At 44.6% G+C, this 17,835-nt stretch overlaps 1 protein-coding gene across 2 annotated transcripts in view; it reads right to left on the bottom strand.

The window, feature by feature from the left end:
- LOC147451510 (semialdehyde dehydrogenase family protein) overlaps nucleotides 1–17,835 on the bottom strand; it is a 52,030-nt gene that overhangs the window by 17,573 nt on the left and 16,622 nt on the right. For both annotated transcript variants that reach the window (XM_086520403.1, XM_086520402.1), the window contains exon 2: nucleotides 7,202–7,287. In XM_086520403.1, the coding sequence (XP_086376529.1) occupies nucleotides 7,202–7,287 (86 nt within the window). The remainder of the gene's footprint in view (nucleotides 1–7,201; nucleotides 7,288–17,835) is intronic.

Consider the following 17,835-nt stretch of genomic DNA (forward strand, 5'->3'; position numbering starts at 1 on the left):
CCAGCCTCCCCTTGTGCCTCTTTTCACTCATTGAGAGCGGACCGTGCACTTAGCCGCCACCAATCGACGTGAGGTGGGAAAAAGCAACCTTGGTGTGAGCGCAAGGTCGCCAAGGGGTGCACCGTGAAGAAGAGCACAACTCGGGTGAAGAGAAGATCCGTCTCTAACACAGATTGCAAGCAAAGGAAGCACCTCAAGAACTCAAGAACCTCAAGAACCAAAACCCCCAAGAACCCAAGTTCCTCGTGAACTTAAGAACCGAAGAACCCCAAGAACCCAACTTCCTCGTGAACTTAAGAACCCAAGACCACAAGAACCCACGACTTCAGTGGATGGTCATCACTCAAAGCGGAATGGATACTTCGCTTGGAGGTGATGAGCATGAGAGACGCGAAGAAGAATTTTCCCCACCAGGAGGATTTTCTGACCCTCCCCCTTCCCCATCTACGGCAAGGATTGCACTAACTCCTATGAAGGAGTTGTCACATTTGTTTATGAACAGGAAGTTAGAACGCGAAGCAAGAAGAGCAGAAAGAATGGCAGAATTTGATCGTGTATGCGCAGAAAGAAAAGCAGAAATGGATCGCGAGAACAAAGCAAGAAAAGCCATGAGCGACCGACAAATGAAAGAGATGTTGCGACTCGTTTCTCAAGTGCAGACACAGATGCAAGAGATTCTGGAAAAGGAGACTCTCTCAGTCTCTTCGTCTCCAAAGCATGACACACAGGATTTGCATGATGATAAGCATGATGATTTGAATGATAATGATGAGCATGATGATTTGAATGACAATGACAAGCATGATGATTTGCATGACGATCAAGATGTGTTTTCTCACAAGCATGATGATTTGTATGATCAAGACGTGATAGTTCACAAGGATGATGGTTTAGTTGATGCTTTTTCTAGCGAAGCTAACCTCATTGCAGATTCGATCAATCACGAAGAACCGGTCTTGGGTCTTGAGTCGAGGTCCACAGAACCCCCAAAGGAAGCTTCGATCAAACTCGACGAACCGATCTTGGCTCTCGAGCCTAGGTCCAAAGAACCCTTACAGGAAGCACTATGTGTTCGCATGATTAGTCAGCACGCATTGTTCGAGTGTTTCATTCGTGATCGTTTCCTGTATTTTAGTCAGTGTCTTTATGCGATCCTTTTTCCTAGGCATGACATATTGTACGTTGAGCACGTTTCACGCATGAATGAGCACGGATGTATGTTGATTATTCATGAAAAGCTGAAAAGTATGCATTCAAGGAATTAACATTCCATGTTTCGTCCTTGGCATGACACAGTCGTAGAAAGAGCACAAGAAAGATTGAGCATCAAGCATAGACATTTCCATTGTGTTTTGCCACAGTTGATTGATTTAGATAAGAAACACAAGATTCGATCTCATTGTTTGCGTGTGTGTGGTGACCGGGTTGGCACTCCGTCTATTTGTTCATCTACATTGCATGCACAGTTTTTTCGTAGGAATAGTATTTTTCCACTCACTTTACATGGAATGGGTATGTTCATGTTTTTGTGTTAGAAGTGGTTTCAAGCAATTTCATCCTCGGAGATTCTTGAAGAAGGTAGACGCATGACTATAGACGAAGATGAAGCATCAAAGGAGCCACAGAAGATTTTGTGTCGCTTTCGGCGCGGCCCAAAGAAGCAAGGTTGCAGACCTTTATGAAGTTCAAGTATCGCATGACCCACGATCAGAGTGGGCCGGCGAAGAGTCCTTTCCAGGATTACAGATGTTGTTGGCGGTCTCCCTCCACACCATACAGTTCGGTACCAATACCTCACTTTCAAAAGGACGGGATGTCACGTGACACATCCAACCCTATGTGTCTGTGGACAAGCTACAACATGACCAGGGTTCAGTCAGTCAAGTGAGTCTAGAATAGGAAGTAATCTGGCACTATTGTGAGTCTGTTCGCAGACCGTGCATGACCAGTCACTTAGATTAGATGCATCTCCTCCGGTTGCACACAGCATGATCATCAGCATTCCCATCAAAATCCATCAGGGGAATTTTCCAGTGCATTAAACTTATTTTCCCTATTTTTGACATTTTTCACTTATTTATTAAGTGACTTTTGTTGGGAACTGGGTAGGGAAAAATGACTAAAGAAATATATAAGCAAACCTAGTTCTACCACTTTCTGACAGAAGAGGCAGCAAGAACTTCACGTTCAACAAGCACCTTCTTGCGTTTTCAGCCACAGACCCAAGATCAGCCCAACGTTTTTCATCAAGAGCAACCTGGCGACAGCAAGACCAAGCAAGACATCAAGCGTTTTGCATCAGCACAGCAAGACACCTGGCGTTTTTGCAAATTGACCCCAGATCAGCCTAGCGTTTTTGGAAGCAGCATATCCACGGCAGATCAATAAAGAGAACCAGCGTTTTCAGTTTTCAGCAGTCAAACCCCGCAGTACGTGTCACCAAGAGGTGTATTTTTCTTGTTGCCTTTCGTAAATAAGTACTAGATAGTTTTATTTCTACTTGTTTCCCCGGAACCCTTGAAACGGTGCAAGTGGACATTGCATGGCCAATGTGAAACGGCTGTGGCCGAATAGGTTTCTCACATCGGGAATCTGGGTCGGTCAGTCTGGGACTGGTCGGGCCAGTTAGCACTGAATTCTAATGAGTATGGAAGCCTGTGCGCGCCAAATGAAGTCTGGGCCACTCGAAAAGTCACTTAAAACTTTATAAGTCAGTGGGAACTAGAGAATTAACTCAAAGGGGCACACTGGACACTTGGCAAGAGGAGAGCTGCCTGCAGGACACCTCAACAAGAGGAGGCGCCCAAGAGAGAGAGAGGGGGCTGATTTTTTACTCATAAGTGATCTACAGTGTGTGTGAGTAGTGGGTGCAGGTCTACAGCTTTAATGGAAAGCTTGCCATCTCCTCTGTCTCATGTAGCGCGATGATTTGCTCTCGTGCATCTCTCTCTCCCCTTTAGTACATATGGTAATGCCCCACTAGTTGGGCTACTCAGATGAACATGTACAGTTCTGAGGGTTTATGCGCGTTTGCCAAGGCAAGAGCCTTCTGAACAGTAACCGAATTAGCTAATTGCTAATCCCCCACGGGTATGCACAGTTCCATCGCGAAAGATTGCGAGTTTTGAGAGTTTTCTCGCGTGAAAACTCGTCTAATTCACAGGGGAACTGTCCCATTGTGTGCGGGAGCCCTTGGGACACGCATAGGCGTGTTCGCTCCGCTATTGCAGCCTGCTGTGTTTTTCTACAGGTTTAGGATTTCGCACCTAAACTGCAAGGGAACACCAGGGGAGCCTCGTGAGAGCCTTGGGATGCGTGTACAGGCTTTTGGGCACCCGACAGTGAAAAACAGAGAATTACAGCCCGCTGAATTTCTGTGACAGCTCACCAGAAAGCTTCCAGATAGCGAGGGAATCCGCCCTAGACAAGTACTTTTGACCTACAAGGGTTTTTGCGCCGTTATGCTGCCGAAATCAGGTCAAAAACCTGCGTTTTCAGCCCTCTCCAGGTTTGGACAACTTTGTGAAAGCTTGTACTAAGTGGTCGGATCGTCTACCTTAAATTGAATAAAGAAATACCAAAAGGGGCACCAGTCTTTGGGGCCTACAGGGTGTCGGTCTCGTGTGAGCGGTGACATTCTAGTCGCTGGACGCAACTGTGTTCTCTTTCATTCTCAATGCCCTGTGTAAAGTTAACAGGTAATTGAAATAATACCGCCCTCCACGTTGTACACGCCGGTTATAGTACGACCACCAAACCTCACAGATCTCACCTTCCAACAGTAGATCCTCGCCGCACGGTCAGATCCCGTGTAGTTTGCAGATTCAGCCCAGAAAACGCAGATTTCAGCATCCGCGTTTTCAACGCGTCGTCGTTGCATCATCATCATCGACATAGAGTAAGAGTTCAGCAGATAAAGGTTTGCAGATTTCAGCCCTTGGCATTTTCAGATTTCAGCCCATCTCGTCGTCGTCCTCAGCGTCTTCGACACCATCGCCAAGTCCAAAGCATTGTAGAGATTTGTGCAATCAATAGTAGACCGCTCTCGCCATCGAGATTGGGGCCCTTGGAGGAGGGTTTGACAACATCTCTGGTGTCGTATTTCTTCTCTCTATATCTCTGTCTCATGCACTTCATTCACAGTGTTCATCCACTTAGTTTGTGTCCATTGCACTCTCTCACTAAAGGAACGGAAGGCTCTCCCTTCCGTAAGTAAAAGGAACCTTGAGCACAGTTCGGAGCACTCATCTTGAGCAAAGTTCAACATTCATTCCGCTGCACCTTACATGGGCATGGTGGAATAAACAAGTTTTTTTTAATGCGCGTCCCCTGGCCTGTCCCCCGCCCCTTGTTTTGACGAGTCCCGGGGACGTCCCCGAGACCCATCCCCGTCCCCATGTGACTATGGTCAGATCACTTGCTTACACAAGAGCACCTACATGGACTTAGGCAGAAGATCCTGGATCTCTTCTTGGACAGGTTCATTGCTTGGATCTACAGACTGGAGTGGGACTTCAGTGCTTTGGACTCTCTTGGAGAGTTTACCCGTGAGTTGCAGGAGATCAAGCATCATTACGCAACTACATCCGAAGTCACCCGGAGCTTGGCTTGGATGGTAGTGCAGTTGCTCTTCAACACTCCTGATCGTTTGGAATGCTACCTTCAGAGTTGCTTACACTCACCCTCGGTAACCTTACAGCAGACTTATCCCCCTACCTGGGCAGTAGGCCACTCCCAGCTCATTCACATAAAGAGCCACACCGAGTTGCGTTTTGGTGGCGTTGTTGGCACGGATTCTGTTTTGGTTGACACCGGATAATTGGAGGCAGGAGATATAAGCAAGACGGCGCAGACAGATTGGTCTGGCCTTTCCTCTTCTCAGAGGATCTTCACAGTGCAAACTTCTCAATCTAGCTTCCCTACTCATACAGGATGATTACCGTGCAGATAGCTTGGTCTGACCACACCTCTTCTTAGAGGCCCTTCACAATGCAGACTATTGAGTCTGGCTTTCCCCTCATCTTGGATTACCCTACCTACTGACAAGACACCATTCGGTGGTGGTCCGTGCAGTCTCCCGGTGACTGCTGCAGCTTACGGTAGCTTCTACAGTGCAGACTGTTTAGTCTGGCTTTCCTTGTTTCGGAAGACGCTTTATGGAGTGGATTGCTACACCTGGCCTTCCTGGAGTTTTTCACAGCTTAGCCACTTGGCCACACTGGGTTACAAGTTCATGCATTGACAAGCTTCACGACATGCTTATGACGGTTCCTGGGCTTCCCCATTTTCTCCAGACATTTTAACTACAAACACCACATATCCTATTGGGCAGGACACTTGCAGGTCTATTGACACTTCTTTCACGACTAGGAGTTGTTTTCACACTCGGTTCGGGACCTTGACGCAATATCTTCACCCTGTATCGACGGAGTACACCAGTTTGCTACAATGCTCATGACGACACTTTACCATGGAGATCTCTCGGAGGTTGGGACACCCTAGATTGTTGCAGACATCGCAACAGACATCTTCATCCTTTGCCTCACATCTTCGCTTCACGCGGTTTGTTCAGCATCACCTGCTGAGAGGGGGCGTTAGACTTACACCACTCTGCTATTTCACAGGTCTAGGGCATACATGTACGGCTAGTGTGCCTTCGGGTTGGCCACCCGTTGCATATGCATATAGGTTGCATTGTCCGGCCGCTCACCTTGTCCGGGCGCCCTCATATTTCATATATATATTTCTTTTCGTGTTGGGTCGTGGGAGATTTTTCCAGGCTTTGTCCTACCTCGCTTTGGGCACCTATTTATGGGGCCAGGGAGGTACCCACTTCCATCATCTGGTTACAATTGTATTGGGTCTTCTGCTCATGGTAGTCATGGGGGGCTGATCGCCCCCCCTTCACCATATCTTGCGTTTGTGGTCTTCTGTCTCTCTATCCTCTCTCACGCTTCCGCACACGTGCACTCTCACAGAACTTGCCTCTTGAATAAAGAGGTTATGTGGTAGCATTATCACTAGTGTCTTGCCACTAGTGCCCTTACATGTCTCAGGTATCTTTGCACAAATCTTACCTTTTTTAAACAAAAAAGTGAATTGTCTTTCATCTTTGACAAGTGTCCTTACACACGTAACAAGTGTCTTAACACTTGTTTTTCTTTTGGATTAGTTCTTTTAGATTCTTCTAGCCCTTGACTAGAAGCTTCTAGAACATTCTAGAATCGACAAAAAACTAATAACAAAAACGTCAATATGGAAATCAAATGAAAGCTCTTTTCGAGTAGAATACCTAATGCTCAAGCATTTTCAAAACAGCACTCTATGCGAGTCATCATGCATGTTGTACTCTCTGTGGGCCTAAGGTAGATTCTATCCATTCCATACACTTGTATCCATCTATACCTCTCTTTTAATATAGTCCTTCATGTTTTTCAAGCATGTCAATGGCCATTCATACTTATAGAAGTATGTCTAACCAATCACGATTCTGTTCAATCATGGTTCCATAAACACAAGAACACGTGTCCAATTATGTAATCTTTCAATCGGAAAGACAACATATGTAATCTTTCTTTGATTGATGGGTTCATGTGCAAAGACGACACATAAGATCTTCTATGGCCTTGAGCAGGCTCTTAGAGATTGGTACAAGAAAAACCATGCTAATCACTAATGCCAACAACACTTTCCTAAACTAAATAAATTCAATTAAGTTTTATACCAAGGACGCTCAGGCAATTTTTAAAAACAATGACAAAAAAATTGAATACCTTAGAGCTCTCTAAAATACTTAAGAAATTTATTGAACATAAGCAAACCCTACCGAAAATCCAAAGGAAAGGAGCGCGAAGGGAAGTAGGGTATAAATTTACCTTGGGAATATCAAAACATTGCCACAAAGCATGAACGTGCATGCTAGAAATTTTATATCACATAGAGCCTAGAACTCAAACAAGGTTAGCACAACAATCTACCTTAAAGGCATTCCTTATGATCTCATCTCCACAAATAGTCTAATCTTTAATGACTCAAAGTGGTTTAGATTGAGCATTACCCAAACTGCCAATTAGAGAGAGAACACACAAAATTTGCACAATGAAGAAACATTCGACTATATTTGTAAGTGACACGATTGACAGAACTTGATCCATGACAAGCTATACTACTAAAGTTGTCATTCACCAAGGCGAAATCTTACCTGATAGAGCCTCCGGCGCTAAAAAGAGCAACATCAATGCCATGAAAACTATCCTCTGTAAGCTCCTCAATCACTATCTCTCGGCCCTGTGTGAAAAAACAAGGCACATAACACAATTAAAAGAACACAGAGTTAGATGCTAGTGTTTTATCTCAAATAGTCATTACTTAAAACAACTTACTAAGCCTAATCATTTTCACTTGATGAAACAACTATTAAGTACACCGCAAACTCTCACCTACGTGCAACTCTCTCTCCCCTTGCCCCTCCCGCTCTATCTCCTATTCTCTTTTATATCTACTATCTTTTTTCTGATTTACCTAGGTGCCTTGGACTTTTTCCCAAGCAAGCCTATATTACATACTGTAAGCTAAGACTCATGCTAGACTGTAGCAGAAGCATGTCCACGTAGCGCAAGTGAAGTGCGCACGTAACATCCCCCGCTGTTAAAGGTGAGGCACAATTGTTGAACTTCCATCTTTGGATTCTTTCTGTACTTCTGATGTTGAATGCTTCTGATGCTTGTGGATGCATCACCAATGAAGATTCCTCCAAACAGGTGGATATTGCGGATGTAGGTATGGCACAATGTAAACACCGACCAACCAAGTTACTAGGTAGCCTTACTACTGTCGCAGAATACCAGCCTCGGTGTTGACTCTGCCTTGCAATCAAGTACTACGACTCAAATAGTCGGGTCGTGAAAACACTACGGGTGAAGCTGAAAGGTAAGGGTGCTCGAAGGGTTTCTTGTAGAGGAAGTAACAGACTTGGACACTCCCGTCGAGAATCTACCGCGACACCACAATAAATCACTTCAAAACGCGACACCACAATAAATCACTTCAAAACAGTTCACAGTTCACATGATTCGACACGGCGGAGTTCCGTGCCTAGAGATATTGGCCCCAAAGACTGGCACCCCTTTCGGTATTTCTTTTGTATTAATCTATGTTCGAAGTACAAGAGTATAGGCAGGCGCTCACTCTTAGACTCTACGTCCAGATGCTCTCGAGAGTGGGAGGCTTGCCCACGTTTTTAAAGAGTTTACAAGGGATGCTAAAAGCAGAGCCCAAAAGCTGAAAATCAAAAGCTGTCACAAAAATAAAGCTCTTCCAATTTTCCTCTCACAAACGCTCTTAGGGAAAAATAAAGCAAGGCTTTAAAAGCTCCCTCTCTCTCCTCTTGCGTAGAAAAAGCAGGCCACGCAAAAAGCTGGAGTTCCGTACGGCTGGCCGCAAAACGCGCCGCATATTCCGGGGGATCTGTACAATAGTGCCACGTCAGCCCTAACAACGTGATATCTGGAAATTGCCACGTCAGCATTACACGTCATTTCCGGGGCTGCCCATGACCAAGGGAGTGTGTTAGGGTTTGCCACGTCACAAAATTGTGACATACCCCCCTCTTGAAAGCATTGTAATTGCCCTCAATTACGCCTTCCAAACAGACAGAGCCCATAAACTATCTTATCAGACACTGACTGTTAGTACCGACGCACTAGGAACACACATCTAGCACATGTACCAATTGACAGTCACAGCACACGACATCACAGGACGTCACTTGACATCACAGGACATCACATGACAAATCACATTCAACATTCATTCGGATCTCAAACCATGAGTTATAGGCAATGCAATTAGCAATCGCATCTAGATCCACTCAGCACCTCATAGATGCGCGATTGACTAATCCCTATTGCAACCATGTCTATCGAGATCATTCAGACCAAAAATGCTGCAATCATTTCGTCTATCAATTCCTGCACTTAAACAAGTCAAGAACAAACCAATTTCATATTATCCGAAATTCCATTTCATAAAGTCATACAGCAGAATACTGTCAACTCTCAGTATCCCTGAAGCTCAAAGAGACGTCAGTGACTCTAGTATTCTAAAAATCAAGGCATCTGTTGACAAAGGAGCGGAGTAACTCCCCTCTTGTGCAACCCACTGCACCAGATCTCCGACCAAGCTGAATTCGGGGTTCTATTTGGAATAGACTATGCTAAACCAAAAGCTTCAAGGTAAAGTTTACAATGTGAGGAGTATCTGCTAGGTCCTCCTCCTCCATCCACTTCCCATCCAATGCAAGATAGTTCTTGAATTTAACCAAGAACCACCTTCTCACTTTACCCTTATTCTTTATGTCCTTATGTGCCAATATCTGTTCTGGAACAAGAATCTCCTCGTTCTCTTCTACTTCGGGTTGCTCATCATGCTCCCCATCTTCGGGCACATCACCTTTAAAAGGTTTCAAGAAACTCACATGAAATGCATTGTGAATCCTCCAAGAGTCAAGCAGTTTCACTCGGAAGGAGACATCATTTATCTTTTCGGAGCTGGAAAAGTTCGTAGTAATGTATACTAAGCTTTGGAAAAAGCCTCTCCTTTCCCTTTTTCTTTCTCAAGCGTGCCTTCTCAAAACGTAAGAGCACCCAATCATTCTCCTTCAATTTCAAATCGTGACAATAGCAATCTGTTGCCTTTTTCTATCTATCCTGAGATTTCTGCAAAGCCTCGCGGCCCTTGGCAAAAGCCGTGTCCAAGTCGCGTGTATACTCATCAGCTTCAAAAATCTTATCTTTCATGCTTAGGCAGGGTGGAACCTTCACAGCACCTTCAATAATCTCAAATGGCGCCTTCCCCGTCGAAGAGTGTATCGTGTTATTGTAGGCAAATCCACCAAAGGTAGATACTTTTCCCATTGAGTCTTCTGATCTGAGATGTAAGACTTTAATAAATCTAAAACCACTGAATTGGCAATCTCAGATTGCTCATCAATCTGCGGGTGGAAAGATGACAAGAACTGCAACCACGTGCCAATGTTCTCCCAAATTGCCTTCCAAAACAAACTCATGAATATGGGGTCCCTGTCGGAGACAATCATCTCAGGCATGCCATGTAATCTGAAGAACTGGGCTAGAAACAGTCTCGCTAAGTGATCCGGCTTGATTGTTTTCTTCACTGGAATGAAATGAGCCTGCTTGCTAAATTTGTCAGTAACAGTCCAGATACCATCATGACCACACTGTGCTCTCGGTAGATCAAAAATGAAATCCATTGCAATACTTTCCCAAGGGCGGGTGGGTATGGGCAAAGGCTGTAACAATCCATGTGCTTTATGCCTGTCAAACTTGACCTTCTGGCATACCAAGCAACTACGCACAAACTCGTCCACATCCTTCTTGAGTCTCGGCCAAAAGAAGTATTTCTCTACCCCTTTCAAGGTGGTAGCAATGCCACGGTGACCAGTAAAAGGAGGACGGTGGCATTCGATCATAACCTTTTCCCTCAACGGCTGTATAACGCACAACATGGTTTTCCTCATTAAGTAGCCATCCCGAATGGAATATCCCGCTACTGTCTCCCCATCCCATATCCGTGTGAAAATGTCTGAAAAATTTGTATCTGTGGCATACTGATCGACCATATCCTCGAAGCTCCTACGATGAATCGCGGAAATAGCCAGAACCAGCGGCTTCCGAGACAAAGCATCTGCCACCAAATTCTTTTGTCCTTGCACATGGATAATCTGGAAGTGAAACTGTGACAAGATGTTCGCCACCGCATTTGCTTTTCCGATATATGCTTCTGTGACAAGAAGTAGCGTAAACTCTGATGGTCTGTGAAGACAGTAAAATCCGCTCCGAGTAGGTAATGCGGCCACTGAGTAAGAGCATGGATAACCGCCAAAAGCTTTCTCATAAATCTGTGCCGTCAATTCCGGCCTTGAGAACAATCAGCTCTCGTAAGCAATGACATGGCCTTCTTGCATTAAGACCGCATCCATACTACGACCACAAGCATCACAATATACTTTAAATGACTTCTGCAAGTCCGGCAAAGTCAAAACTAGTCCCGTAGTCAATTTCTCTTTCAAAGTCTGAAAGGCAGTCACCTCTGTGGATCCCCACGAGAAAGGGACTCCTTTCTGTGTCAAGGTATGCAAAGGGGAAGCAACCTCTGCAAACTTTCTAATGAACCGCCTGTAGTACGAAGACAATCCCAAGAAGCTTCGAACTTCATGGACATTCTTCAAATCGGGCCAATCACGGATAGTCTCTATCTTGGCCGGATCCATCTGCACTCCTACTGCTGACACAATGTGTCCCAAAAAGTGTATCTCTGGTAGGAAAAATTCACTTTTCTCACTAACTTGTGATCTCGTAATGCCTGAAAGACCTGAAGCAAATGTTCTCTATGTTCTGCCTCATCCTTGGAGGAAACAATGAAAGTGCCAACAAATAGTCTATACTCTCAAAAAATCCTGTCCACCGTCCGGTTAAATGTCGCAGGAGCATTGGTTGAGCCAAAAGGCATCACCAAAAACTCAAATAACCCAAAAGTCGTCCGAAAGGCTGTCTTGTAAACATCTCCCGGTGCAATTCGGATCTGATGATATCCACTTTTCAAGTCAATCCTACTAAAACACGAGGATCCCTGAAGTCGGTCAAGTATATCATCGATTCTAGGAATCGGAAATCTGTTATTGATGGTGATTTTGTTGAGAGCTCTATAATCAATGCACATTCTCCAAGATCCGTCTTTCTTCATTGCCTTTTTTTCCACGGTCCTCAGCTGCTCTCGAACTATCAGGCCTCTCGTCATCATTGTCCTTCTATTCTTTTTGTGCCTTTTTAGAGCACTTCGCGGAGATATGCCCAATTTCCCCGCATCCAAAGCACTTCCCCTCCTTGATGTAGCGACCCCTCTCTTGAGGAGTAAGTTTGGGTCGTGCATCCTTTTCTTTCTTTTCTGGGTTGCTCTTCCTCTTTCTACTTTCATTTGTCGAAGTCTCTTCGGCCCTTTGCATCATGATCTCACCTGTGGGGTAGGTCAAACTGCCTGAGTGAATGGCAAAACCCTGTTTCGCATGACTCATCAACTCCTATATGGAAGCTGACTTTTGTTCTAAGCAGTGATCTCGGATCTCTGTAGGAAGACACAAGGTAAACCGCTCAATCTGTTCCTTGAAGGAGATCTTCTTAAATGAAGAGACGGGTAGAAAAGAGCTCCAGAATCTCTCGCAATAACCAAACACAAGGGACACTTTACTTCACTTGAAAGAACTTAACTGAACAGAATGAAAGAGAGAGACAAGAGAGAGAGAGAGAGAGAGAGAGAGAGAGAGAAAAGAGATGACACTGAATGTCCGATCCCAAACCCTCAAGGGCCCCCTTGCTCTGTTGCCAAAGTAAGTACTTTCTTTATTCTTGCACAATACTGATACAATAACTAAATGCTGAGATGTTGATGCTAATGGGTACTGATGCTACTGATGTTGGGTACTACTGAGATACTAAGGGGTACTGCATGTAGTGGGGTACTGAGGTACTGATGGGTACTAAGGGGTATTGCGGTTACTGAAGGATATTGCAGGTATTGAGGTACTGCGGGGTTTTATGTCAACGACGATGATGATGACGACGACGACGAGGTACTGATGGTTCTATGTCGACGACGATGACGAAAATGACCCGGTACTGATGGGTTCTATGACGAAGACAATGCTCACGACGACGAGGAACTAATGGGTCTATGTCGACGACGATGATGTCGACGACAAGTGTCACAAGAAGGGCACCACGTGCCAATAGAAACGAACAGACCGAACAAACTTTTAGCACTTCAATAACAATTGAACTTTCAGAGAGAGAGAGAGAGAGAGAGAGAGAGAGAGAGACGACACCGACACGGAGTGGCGGAATTTCACCCCAGAGAGTATTGGCCCCAAACCTTGGCGCCCCATTCAATATTTCTTTATATTGCATCATAAAAGTACAAGCCGGTACTCCAATCTCTGCACCTTCTCCAGGAAGCATGCCAGAGAATCCTTGGCACATATTTAAAGGCCCTTGACCTATGAAAAGCAGTTTACATGAAAAGCCTTCAAACTCAAAAGCTTCTGGTTCAAAAACAATGCCAAAAAGCTGCCAACGTAAATCACGGAATTTCGTACAACTGCCACATCAGCACTGTCAACGCCTTTTGCAAAAATCTTCCACGTCAGCACTATCAACGCGTTTTGCGGAAATCTGCTATGTAGCATTGTCAACGCAAATTGGGGAGATCCGTACAGTTCTGCCACGTCATCAACCAGTTGGGCTAGCCTTTGTATGTGTGTGTGTGTGTGTGTGGGGGGGGGGGGGGGGGGGGTCCTGCTTTATTTTTAATTCCTTTATGTCATTGGGGCCCCATCGGACGCGGTCCCCATAAGTTGATAGGACTTCTTCTTCTATTACTTCTTCTTAGGGTTTAGGCTCCTTAGCCAGGTCCTGCAAGTTGGCTCCATTCTTCAGGGCTTTGACACGACAGCAGTTTGTGGCATCCCCCCTTCTTGAAAGAAAGTAATCGTCCGCGATTACAGCATATCTGCAAAACAACTCAAGTTAGCTCAAAGATTTCCAAGGGTCATTCCCAAGGACAATCAGTTTGCTATTTTTTTTGTTAAGAAGTTGGCTTCTCCTTTCTGCTCTTTTGATCAAGGAGTTAGCTTCTCCTTTCAGCGCTTTTGATCAAGGAGTTGGCTCCTCCTTTCATCCAGATCGAAACTCTTGATATTCCGGCATAGTAAAATTAGCCATCACACCCAAACCGCATTGATCTTTTGCGGGTGTCTTGATGCACTAAAATTACATACCCAGACAATCTCATCCAATTAAGAATATTCAGTGGTTGGCACATCACAATGCAACACAAATGCTCACATATGTATGTTACAAGACATAGAAACATAAAGGCGTCGATGAACACTCCCCGCGCAAATAACTATCCAGGTCCAGGCCATGAGCTGTTCAACGACTCCTCCCGCAAATAACCGAAAAAGGTCCGGGCCATGAGATATAGAGGCCTTTTACAACCAAACGCCCCGAGACCGCAGCCTACGTTGTTTGAAGGTGCTGAGAGTAACCACTGCTCAGACTTCTTAATACTCCCCCCGTAAATAACCATAGAGGTCCGCGCCATGAGTAAACAACAACAATACTCCCCCCGTAAATAACCACAAGGGTCCGGGCCATGAGTAAAAACAACACTTCCCCCGCAAATAACCACAAGGGTCCGCGCCATCAGTATGAATAAGCAAGCATTCTCAAACATCATTTGTCACTACTCCACTCGGGAGTAAAATCACCAATCAATGAAACCAGCATTAAAACCAGAGTCAAACATTTCAAATCGGCACCAAGACAAGTTTAAAACAGATATCATCCATTTCACACAGGATCACCAAACAAGTTCTCAAACAGATTCTCAAACAAAATTCAAACTTAAAAAGCAATCTCGACATTAGCCGAGCTCGAAAAGAGTAAGGTGCAGCGGAAGTGAATGTTGAACTTCGCTCAAGATGAGTGCTCCGAACTGTGCTCAAGGGTACCCTTTACTTACAGAAGGGAGAGCCTTCCGTTCCTTTAGTGAGAGAGTGCAAATGATCACAAACAAAGTGATGAACACTCTGAATAAAGGTGCTGAGACTGAGAGATAAAGAGAGAAGAGAATATGACACCAAAGATGTTGTAAAACCCTCCTCCAAGGGCCCCACTCCCGACGGCGAGAGTGGTCTATGCTATTGATTGCACAAACCGGTACAAGACTCTGATGAAAACTTGAGAACTATGATACAATGTGTGACTAGGATGAAGTCGACGGCAACGACCTGACTCTATCTTCTGCTGAAAATGGTGCTGCAGGAAAACGCTGATCTAGCTGAATTCTGCTGCTTCAAAAACACCATCTGCTGCTCTCCTAAGTGCTGCTGAAAACTCTGTTTTACTGCTATTCAAACACGCTGAGTATGGCTGTACAGAAACGCTGAATAGGGCTGCCCAAAACGCTGATTATCGCTGGCCAAAAACGCTGATTAGCTGCTGTTAAAGACGTTGGCTGAGGCTGTAATTTGCTGATGCAAACAATGCTATTGGAAGCGCCACATGCAGGGGTGAATTACTGCTGTAGAAATCTCTAAGAGCAAGGGCTAAAAAACACTGGAGTTGGTTGTTGAAAACGCCAAGCTATGGGGGTGTTGTTCTTGATGAGAAGGTTCTCCAGAGGGCCTGCTGCATTGGGTGCCTGTTTCTCTCCTTCTTCAGCCAGATAGTGCTAGCCCTAGGTTACTTATATATTATATTTACTTAGTCAAATTGCCCTACCTAGTTCCCAACAAAAGTCAATTAATAAATAAGTGAAAAATGTCAAAAATAGAAAAAATAGGTTTAATGCACTGGAAAATTCCCTTGATGGATTCTGATGGGAATGCTGATGATCATGTTGTGTGCAACCGGAGGATATGCATCTACTCTACGTGACTGGTCATGCACAGTCTGCGAACAGACTCACAAAAGTGCCAGATCGCTTCCTATTCTAGAATGGCTTGATGATTGAACTGAACCCTGATCATGCTATAGCTTGTCCACGGACACATAGGTTAGATGTGTCACGTGACATCCCCTCCTTTTCAAAGTGAGGTACTGGTACCGAACTGTATGGCGTCGAGGGAGATCGCCAATAGCATCCGAAATCCTGGAAAGGACTCTTCGCCGACCCACTTTGATGTGTGGATCGTGCGATACTTGAACTTCATAAAGGTCTGCAACGCTTGCTTCTTTGAGCCGCGCCGAAAGCGACAAAGTCATCTGTGGCTCCTTCGATGCTTCAAGTTCGTCGATAGTCATGCTTCTTCCTTCTTCAAGAATCTCTGAGGCTGAAAATTCATGAAACTACTTCCAACACAAAAACATGAACATACCCATTCCATGTAAAGTGGCTAGAAAAATTCGAGTCTTTCGAAAAAACTGTGCATGCACTGCAGATGAACATAGAGACGGAGTACCAAACCGTTCATCAAACACATGCAAACAATGGGGTCGAATCTTGTCTTTCGGACCTAAATCAATCAACTGTGGCAAATCATAACAGAAATGCCCATACTTGATGCTCATACTTTCTTGTGCTCTTTCGACAACTGTGTCATGCCAAGGAAGAGACATGGAATGTGAATTCCTTGAATGCAAACACTTCATCTTTTCATGAGGAATCCGCATACATCCATGCTCATTCATGAGTGAAACGTGCTCAACGTACAATATGTCATGCCTAGGAAAAGGGATCACATAAAGACGCAAGACTAAAATACAGGAAACGATCACGAATGCAACACTCGAACAATGTGTGCTGACAAATCACTCGAACACATAATACTTTCTGTGGGGGTTCTTTGGACCTTGACTCGAGAGCCAAGATCGGTTCGTTGTGATCAATCGAATCTGCAATGAAGTTAGCTTCGCTAGAAAAAGCATCAATTAAACCATCCTCCTTGTGAACAATCACATCGTGGTCATACAAATCATCATGATCGTGAGAAATCGCATCTTGATCATACAAATCATCATGCTTGTCACTGTCATCCAAATCATCATGCTCATCATTATCATTCAAATCATCATGCTTATCATCATGCAAATCCTCTGTGTCATGCTTTGGAGAAGAAGAGACAGAGAGAGTCTCCTTCTCCAGAATCCTTTCAATCTTCGCCTGCACATTAGAAATGAGAGATGGAGAATGAACAACTTGCTCTCCACGAATGACAATGGGAGCCACTTTTGGCATTGAAAGTGAACGTATTTTCCACCCAATCAATGAGAGGGTTATGCTCACGAAACATCGAATGCCCAAAATCATATCACAAGGTGAGAGAGGAGAGACTAAAAATTTTCTACAGAAAGCAGCTTGTTAAACTGTAAACAACACATCAAGGCACTTCTTCGTGATGAGAGAGTCCATATCGGGAGCGAAGCCAGAGACCTCAAGAGGAGATTTCTGACTAACCTCTAGACGGGCTCTCTCGAGTCTCAACAAGAGGGACTAATCACATCATGCATATTGCCTGGGTCAAACGATATGACAAAACGCTGCCCCGTCATATGACCATAACAGTTAATGGGAGACTCATCAATGGGAGGGTCATGAGAAAGTTGGGGCACACTCGTGTTGTCATTTATTGCATTGACAAAGGAAGTGGGTTCTGTGGATTCTTTAGATTCATTCGATTCAAGCTTAGGACATGTTCTTTTTATGTGACCCTTAATGTGACAATGAAAACGTTGACCTTCCTTAGAATAAGTGCTTTGCTCTTCCGACGTGATGTATCCTCCTAAAATTCTTTGTGCTACCTTTTCATATGGAGTGAGCTTAGGTTTAGCAATTGTGTTAGCTTTACCCTTAGGTTCATTGGAAGAGTTCTTTTCTGAGAGACTATTGGAAGATTGGTTAGAAGAGTTACCATTCTTACCGTTCTGAGAGTTCTGAGAGATCTGAGAGGTACTTGTCGAAGTCTTGTTTTCCTTAGGCTTTTCCTTGTTGTGCTTCATCTCCTGTGCGAGAGCAATTGCTACCGCCTTGTTGAGATCGATTGGATCGAGCACCTCGACATCATACTTGATATACTCGTCCAATCCATAAAGGAATGCCTCCTTACGCTCCGCATCCAATTTGGGTAATTGAGTGCCGAGCTGCAAAACACGATTAGAGAAAGACATAACTGGCATACCATTTTGCTTGAGACCGCGCCAATCGTCCTTCAATCATGCGAGGTATTGAGGTGGCATAAACCGCGCCTTGAGCTTGTCTTGG

This window comes from Adiantum capillus-veneris, chromosome 9 (assembly GCF_014529385.1).
Source record: "Adiantum capillus-veneris isolate H3 chromosome 9, ASM1452938v2, whole genome shotgun sequence".
NCBI lineage: Eukaryota > Viridiplantae > Streptophyta > Polypodiopsida > Polypodiales > Pteridaceae > Adiantum > Adiantum capillus-veneris.